At 39.7% G+C, this 9130-nt stretch overlaps 2 protein-coding genes across 2 annotated transcripts in view; one reads left to right on the forward strand and one right to left on the reverse strand.

Annotated features, from left to right (window-relative positions):
* Positions 1-6017, reverse strand: part of ecm2 (extracellular matrix protein 2, female organ and adipocyte specific) — a 20735-nt gene extending 14718 nt beyond the window's left edge. Inside the window, exons 1-3 of the mRNA XM_035662386.1 lie at positions 5709-6017; positions 815-949; positions 20-181 (exon numbers count right to left, since the gene is read on the reverse strand). Of these exons, the coding sequence (XP_035518279.1) occupies positions 20-181; positions 815-947 (295 nt within the window). The 5' untranslated portion in view covers positions 948-949; positions 5709-6017. The remainder of the gene's footprint in view (positions 1-19; positions 182-814; positions 950-5708) is intronic.
* cenpp (centromere protein P) overlaps positions 1-9130 on the forward strand; it is an 88964-nt gene that overhangs the window by 78956 nt on the left and 878 nt on the right. The window lies entirely within an intron of this gene.

Consider the following 9130-nt stretch of genomic DNA (forward strand, 5'->3'; position numbering starts at 1 on the left):
AGTTACCGGTCTCACTGACCTGGGATAACGTTGTAGCTGGAATGCTGTTCTTGTAGGTTCTTGTAGGAATCAAGGAACAGAGTATTTCCTCGGTTTTCTCTAGGCTCCACTGGGATGCTGGGACCAGGAACCAGTCTGATCTTCAGAGGTCTAGAGTGCCCTGCTCTGGCCCGCACAGGACCTGGAACACATGGTCTTATTAATTTACATCCACCTCTATCTGGACACTCATAAAAAGGCAGACAGACAGCGTTATATGTTTTGTCCCATGTGTGATGTAACCCTGTTTGTCCTACATTATGAGCCAAGGAGAAAATCCATTTTGCTTTAGCCACTTAGACTTAAATAAAAATGTGAACTCTTATGCAAAGCCAAAAGTGCTGAATCGCCTAGTATTCACATATAATAGAAACTGTAGTTGGGAGCTGTAAAACTCAACACGTGATTGGTTGATCTGGTGTGTGTTCTGGTGTCTTTAGAGGTTTTAACATCAGAAAGAGGCTGAAAGACTGTCTCTTGAATTATGATAACCAGAGAAATGACGTGAAATTAAATCATGAATGAACCAGATGAAGTCAGGACAGAGCTCAACTCCACTATGAGTTCAGGACTTTTGAGACGATGCATGAGATCACAGCTCAGCAATAAATCGCTCCAACACTAACTGCTGCTAAAACTACAACGTGTTTTTACATTTCTGTTTCTACACTTGTGGTCTAATCACATCCTGGATCAATCTGAACTGGACACAGAGATGAAACTGATAACAATCTTCTCAACTGACTGCTAGAAAGAAGATTTGCCAGACTCTTACCATGTCCATCCCTCTTCCTCTTCCCCCGGCGGGTCTCACCGTCCTGGTCGCGAGGTCTGCTCCTTGCCTGGGCGTCCGGGACGGTCAGGGCCACCAGCAGCCATAGACTGACCACTACCAGCCACCACCTCATCCCTGCAGAGCAGCACAGACCAGGTTCAGGTTCAGGTTGGGTCACAGGAACCTTTACCTCCATAGAGGGCATCACTATGGCTGCGTACAGAAGGTTTTTGATACTAGCGTGGAAAGAAAACCTGTCCATACTTACTTTCTTACTTTAAGAAATACAAACGTTTTTTGCATTTAATACAAAAAAAGCCAAAGTTCTGAAATGTTAAATGTGATTTAAACACAAGCAGCCGTACAGTTTTCAGTGCTCAGTTTTACAAACACATTTTGGGCTGTACCCAAAAAGAAATGGGTTTGATACCCTGCCCTGGACTTCACTGGCTGGTTAATGAGATATACAAAAGACAAAAGGAAAGGATAGGAAGGTTTGGTCAGCGGTTTATGGCACTGGCGATGAACCGTTATGTCCGAGGGTTTGAGTCCAACCATGGGCCTTAATTCTTATTTCTCTTTCCTCTTTGCACTTTAATTTCCTGTCAACTCTCAATAAAAGGCATAAAATCCAGAAGAGAAACGATTGGTTTTCAGGATTCCTTTCGTTATTAGTATTTTCCATCTCTCTTCTCTCTCCTCGTTCGAATCTCTGTGAAAAGATTCTGTGAAATGTAATTGCAGAAAACCAGCAGCTAAAATCTGCTGGAACCAAACATACAATCCATGTTGTTTCTCCGCCCGTACAAAAATAGATGAAAGAAGAGTTTTTTTTTTACCTGCAGCAGCTTCTCAGACAAAAAGAGCTGTCAGTGCTGCTGCCGGTCCTCATATAGCTTTCTGCTGGGGTCCTAATGGCTGGTTCCCTGAGTGAGTGAGTGTGTGAGGGTGTGTGTGTGTGTGTGTGTAATGACTAGTCTATACACAGCAGTCCTGTCATTACACACCTTTACACACCTGATAGTTTGTCTTCTGTCTGATTCCCCCTCCGAATGGAGAAGATTGAACTAGTTCTCTATATCAGCCTCAATAACAGTAATAAGTGTGCTGTAGCTGTGCCCTGGTGCATGATGGGAGTTGTTGATGATGTTGGAGCCTCTGATTTGTTGGGACGGAGCTCCAAACAAGCTTGAGAGTCCAGATAGAGACATTTAGTTTGTGTTAGTCTGCAAACTGTTCATTTACTGCAGTTCTGAAGCCAAAGATAATTCTCACCGACTCTATAAAGCTCAATGGAGCTTTTTATTGTAGGTCAACATAGTGGAGCAGTTAGCAGGTAGAGAGCCAGATACTTTATAAGGTGATATCAGGATAAGATGTGTTTGTGTATTGTTTTCTTGCCATTAAGTGGCAAAAAAATTAATTAAAGCGGCTTTAATATTTGTATTTTTATGGTTGTTTTCTATGAGTTATTTCCATCTCAGTCAGTTTCTCCTCTTGTAGATAAACCAGTTTTATGATAATGTTGACAGTTAGGACAGCTCGTACAACATTATCTGATTATTGTTTCTGTATTGTTTCAACATATAGAAATAACATGTCCTCTACTCTAAAACAATGTCCAAACAGAAAGTCTGAGCTGAGCCGAGAAGGTCTCAGGTCCTGATTTTGTGCTCAAACTCTCAAGAAATAATACACATCAAACTGTAATAACTGGGCTCAGATCAGTTACTGATATCAGCTTTTACTTACTCTAATGCAACTTCAGTTCCAGTCCTAACATTAAAACTGACCCAGACAGCTACAGTACTACTATTCTACTCGTATTCATAGTCCTGTTAGTACTGACTTATTATGAATTCTGTTCATCAGCACATAAAAACACTGATCATCTGAGTGAACGAGCGACATGAGTGACGTGTAAACTTTAGTCCATCCGGGGGATTCATTCATGAGTTTATGTTTATTAGTACAGGCTGCTTCAGGTGCATCGCCGCCACCTTGAAGCGTCAACGCTGATTTGCATGTGGCCACAGACGAAGTATAAACTGAAGTATTTTAAAGGTCCAGTGTGTAACATATTAATGAATATAATATTCATTAATATGTTTCCATTAGTCTCTAATCACCTGAATATAGGAATCATTATGTTTTTGTTACCTTAGAATGAGCTGTTTTTATCTACACCACTGCAGGTCGTCATCCATGGAGTCCACAATATCGAACCCACCATGTTCTACAGTAGCCCAAAACTTGACCAAACCAAACACTTGACTGTAGATTTTCAAGTTAGTGAGTTTTGCAGCCATCCTAGTTTCTCTTACACACTTCAGAGCCCGTTCTCCTGCCACTAAATCCAACACACTGGTCCTTTAAATCTGTACTGGATCCAGACATGATGAGATAAATAAGTGTAACTGGAGTATCTGTAACAACTTTTAATACTAGAATTCAAAAAGCCATCATGATTGTAACAAACTCAAATGATTCATTGTTTAGTTTAAAGAACTACAGCTCCCATGCAGTTTTTTCCAGAGCCGCAGTGAACATATTACACATCATGGTGAGTGTGTCTCCCTCAACCATCACATCCGCCCACATGCTCTTCACATTAATCCTTCACTTTTTCTTTTCTTTTTTTTGGGGGGGGGGGTAAAAACAAAACCTTAAGTCTGCAAGCTCCACAGCTGGCAGGCTCTGAGACCTCCCACTCAACTCACACCGGCATCAAAACCAGAAGAGATAGGAGAGACAGAAGAGAGAGAGACAGAAAGGACAGAGAGAGAGAGAGAGAGAGAGAGAGAGAAGAGAGAGAGAGGGATCCATGAGTGCTGAGACAGGGGAAAGAAAACAGGAGGGAGGGGAGAGAAATGGAAAATATTCAGCAGTTCAGTTTCTGGATGAGCAGGCTCAGATGGAGAGACTTCCATCAGGAACAGCGGAGGATAAAAATAACCTGGAGACTGTTTGTAGTTTAATGAAATCCAGACAGTCTTTAAGCTTAAGTTTGTTCTGCTGCTGTTTCTGTTTGCTGCTCTCAGTATTTCACTAATTAACTGGACTCAGGGGAAATAGTTAAAATTATTTCTGAATGACTCCACGAAACTTCCTTTAAGACACAAGTTTGTTTTACTCTCAGTAACAAAAACTCCACTTTCAGACCAAACAAATGACTGAAGTTTAACTGTAACACAGATTTGTAGTTGACAATTATCATCAATTAATCTCTTTCTTTATTGCTTTGACTTCTTCAAACTCAAAAATATTCAGTTTAAATTGGTATAAAACAGAAAACAGCAGTAGATGCTCACACTGAAGAACACTGACTTTAAAATCAACCAAAACATTAAGATAGACTATTTTTTTTTTTGACTGACTTATCAATTAATTGTTGTATCTGTGCTACAAATGTCCGAACACGTCGCTTTTTAGTTTAAAAACTACAAAGCCAAGTCAAGTGCCCCTAACTGGTCTGCACGTATATTTCTGTTTATCTCTTAATTTAGCAAACGTTTTTCTTAAATGATTTGATTTCCTCAAATTAACAGAATTCAGTTTTCCCCTCATGAACCAAGATAATTTAACACAGTTTGATTATGAATTAAGATCCAATATAACCGAAAATGATTTACTGTCAAACTGTCCAGTTCAAAGAAACTGTGCTTCAAGGTTCAGGAGCTCTTCATGGTGACAGTAACAATTAACAATGTGTTATCTGCAGAGATAATTACTGTCCAGAGCATCAAACACCTCAAAGTGTCCACAAATAATACCGATTGCTCGGACATTTTTGTTTTGTTCAGTGTTCTTCACTATTCTTCTTTTTTAAAGTATTGGTCCTCCAGACAAATACAGCAGAAGTAAAATGATCCTTGTGTTGATGTAACGTCACATCTGCTCGACGAGTCATGATCGAACACCTCGTACAACCTCTGAAAAGCACAAAGATCGAACTCAAAGCAGGCGGTGAAACAAAAGTATAACCAACTGATAGAAGTTACGTTCCTGCAGTGGAAAAGTGCTCACAGGGCCAAAGTGACCTTAAAGAACCAGCACCGACAAGGACTCGCCTCACGACTACATGACGTATGCGTTCTGCTACCCACATTTTGTTTGGTAAAGCTCCGGGTCTCGGGTCGGGTTTGTGTCAAATATGGCAATAACAGTCAGGTTCAGTTGCGTCATGTCTCATAGATTCAGGTGCAGATCAGGTTCAGGTCTCATGCAGAACTCTTCACCTCTGTGAATCTGATTCAACAACTTCATCAGGCTGTTGGAGAGACAGACTGATGAAAGGAGAATTCAACAGACTCTGTAGAGTTTGGCTTTGCTTTGCTAAATGTGCACGCTACCAAAGTTATTGTTTAATCCAGACATTATTATGTTTTTAAAATTACTTCATACCAGTGAAACAAAGACAAGTTAAGTAAACACCACGGTTTGTTTTTGCCCCAAAAAAAGCAAAACCTAAATAAAGAAGTCGGCCTGATTTAGTTCTCAAATCTCCAAATGTCCTCTTAGCTTATTTTAATGTCATCAGTCAGCTGAGGGGGGAAAGCTGAGCAACGCTGCATCAAAACCAGGAAGAGAACAGACGTGTACAAATATCTTAAAAGTTAAAGTTAATCTGGATCCACGAGGTCCGTTCTGGTTCTGGTTCTTGTCTGGGTTGCATTTAAATGATCGAATCCTCAAATCCTTATCTCTTAGTCACCGGTAGCTTGTGGGGTGTTTCTCTTTTCTTTATGGACCCGTGAGGAAGATTTCCTACTGAAACAACTGTTTACAAATCAACAAAAGACAGACAGACAGAGAGAGAGACAGACAGAGAGAGAGAGAGAGAGACAGAGGGGAGGAGCTGAAGACAGACAGAAAGACATTAACTCTACTTTACCAGCAGTTTGAAGGCGGTTGCAGGACTTGAGGCCAAATTCTTCCACCCTATTTTCTCCTCCTCTGGTTCTGCAGGAACTCCAGGAGAGGTGTGTGTGTGTGTCAGTGTGTGTGCGTTGCTGTGTGATGATACTCTGTGTGTGTGTGTGCCTTGTTCTCGGTGTGTCTCGTGGAGCAGTTGTGTGGAGCAGAGCAGGCTAATAGAGCTGTGAGGAAAGCCAGGATTTGTACTGCAGCTGGGACAAAAAGAGAGAGTGAGAGAGAGAGAGTAATAAACAGACAGAGAGAGAGAGAGAGAGAGACAGGTCTTACATCTGTCTCCCTGTCTCAGGGAGGACACGCCAACATGCTGCAGGATATCAAAGAAAGACAGTTAAGCGAACCGACAGAAGTTAAACGTTCACAAGCTGCACGGTGAAAAGGACAAAAACGGGAGGAAACACAGCAGCTGGTTCAGTCCTGTGGTGGAAATAAAGGAAGGACTCAGAGTGAGGGGAGCTTTACATACAGGGCAGAGGTCAGAGGTCACGCAGGACCAAACATCCCACTTCAGTGTCGACTAGAAAGACTTCATGTTTTAGATGAAACCACCAGAACACAAATGGAGGAGAGTCAACCCACAGAGACACACATGAAGCACCTCGGGCTGCAAATTAGGATTATTTTCTTTATAAATATTATAAATTAATCTGACAATTATGTTTGGTGAATCAAGTCATTGTTTAATCTATGAAATGTCAAAAAGCCGTGATTAAAATGCTGATCCGAACTTCCAAAATGAGCTGTTTAAATGTCCTAAAATATTCAGGTTTAAATAAAGTCCCTCATGTTGGATGTAACCAGACTGACATGTTAAAGTTTTAATGGGTTATTAATCAAAACAGCTGTCGACTCTCATTAAAGCAACAAGTTTATAACATTTGTTCCTCTGATCAGAAACGTCCCGGCTTCTCTAGTTTGTTTGTTTTGTTCTTAAATCTGATTTTACACTTTGATCCCGACACCACAAAATACTGTAAATCCACCAGCAGGATAACTTCAGACATCGAGCTCAATGTACCTGAGACTGAAGGTGATCAATGGCATCAACATAAACCCACATTGATAACAACATCTGTCTGACACTGAAAGCAACCGAGAGTACGTAAATCATTTTAATAAGGATCCATCAGGATTGTGTCGACCTGTCAGCTCTTTAAAATTCACTCAACCCATAAAAGAGCAAGACTCTGCAAGTCCATCTAAATATTAATGTGGATTCTGTCTCGGCTTGTCGGCATTCACAGAAATTGACTCACTAAAGTAATTAATAAGCCTGCTGACCCACACCAAGCATATTTTATTTACAATAACATAACTTGAGATAGGATAAGATGTTCCTTTATTGATCAGCAAAGACGGGAATTCACATTGACAGTAAAATATAAAACATATACACTTTATACAGTAAAGTATAATATGGTAAACCTGTTTATATCTGTACATGTGCAGTGTTTCTGAAGTCTGATCGTTTCTGTCTAAAAACCATAAAACCTCTGTGTGAATTATTCATATTTTCATTATTTAGAGTCAGACTTTAACTTTCAATGAAAAAGTGGAGAAGAAACGAGTAAATAGACGCTATTATAGTTGTATTTCTTGCATCATTCTGCTGTAGTTGAGTGTAGAAACAGTTAAACAACTGTTATACAATAGTTTGAGTTTATAGTTATAGTTATTTATAGTGGACTTTACAGGCGCTTGTGTCGTTTTCTTTGTGTTCTGGGTTCCTGTGCAGCTTTTTACAACCCGATCAATCAGACCGATAGCTGAGTTTGTGCTGCGTTAGGGACAAAGACAGTTTAAAGAAAATGAAAGTCGGCAAATGTGACCCAAACTCAGATCAAATACTGATGAGGAGGACAAAGATGTGATCATATTTATGCATCTCGCCCGGTACAATAATATTGATCCTGAGTGTGGACAGAAGAAGGACAGAACGGAGCGAGAGGAAGCTGTGTGTCTTTATTGTGGACGAGGTCTCGTGAAGTCACTGAACATGAACGTGTTTGTTTCTCTGTGAACTGACTAATGTGGGCACATTTTATTCTTTCCCACCAAGTTTGTTTTCTCCTGTTCATGTGAGAATAAACTGCCCTTCAACATCAAACTGCTCAGTAAACACAGTAGAGGACAGTAAAGACCTGGTTCTGGTCTGATCTGGACTGGTTCTGGTTCTGTAGAGACACACACCTGTTGGACAAACAGAAAGACTGGACTGTAACTCAGCCTTCTGTCTGTGTGTGTGTGTGTGTGTGTAATATAAACCCCATTAACAGTTCGTGAAGCCATTAAAGTCGACGTCCCTGAGTACGGATCAATCGCCTCCTCCTGAACGTTGTTGTGGGTCATAAAGTTTACAAATGTTTCCTGATGAAGGACGAAGACGAGAGTTTTCTCTGGAACTGATCAGCGGACATTTATTAACATTTGAACTCGACCTCACGCTCAAATCATCCAGTTGTTACAGTTTAATGCGTCTCTGTGTACAAACCAGTGATGTTTGATGAGTGAGGCCCCGCGGTCACGATGCTACACAGATACAGTAGCGCCCCCCGCTGGCCAACTGACAGTGGTGGATGTCAGTGTCTGTCAGTGATACAGGAGACAACTGAAACTAAATTACACTAATTAATGAGTAAATTATTAATTAATCTAATGGTTTTGTAAATAACTTTTAATGGAAGAGATTCATGTTTACATGTTGCTCATGTTTGCTGAAGTAACCAGTAGTGACAAAGTGATTCACTCATTATTTTATATAGAATATTAAAAGTAATTAAAGTCATTATTGTTGATGTTTAATGTAAATCATCAGCATTATAATGACTTTAAAGTATCACAAAAGTACTTAAAAAACAAGAATATATCAGAGAAACAAAACAAATGAGACAATTTCTGCTTTTAACTTATTTCTAATGTCTCATTTTCATTTTTTACAGAATTAATTGTTGCATATGTTTATAAAATAAGAGATGTTTGTTTGGTAGAAACAGATTCTGACGGTTGCTGTAATTGTTCCTCGTGGACTTATATAGTGTCACGATTCCTCGTCTTTGTTCACACTAGAGTTTCCTTTCAAAGAGATTTCAATGTGAAAATGTTTGAGGCTTCAGCCGTCTGAGTTAGTTAATAAGTTATAATTATATATTAGTTATAATGTTTTTAGTTTGATATATTTCCTCTTCGTGTTTCTTTGCAGCAACAAGAGAAGATTTGATGTTTTTCTGACTAACTTTGGATCAGACAGATTCATTGAAGGACTTCAATCACTGAGTGAACTGACGACCTCTGACTGACGAATATTTAATCATTTATATTAAATGTAGAACAATAACAACAGAACAACTGATAAACTGAACAATGAACCTAAATATAGAACAC

The sequence above is a fragment of the Morone saxatilis genome, unplaced genomic scaffold (genome assembly GCF_004916995.1).
Source record: "Morone saxatilis isolate NCDOM2014 unplaced genomic scaffold, NCSU_SB_2.0 Contig18, whole genome shotgun sequence".
Lineage (NCBI taxonomy): Eukaryota > Metazoa > Chordata > Actinopteri > Moronidae > Morone > Morone saxatilis.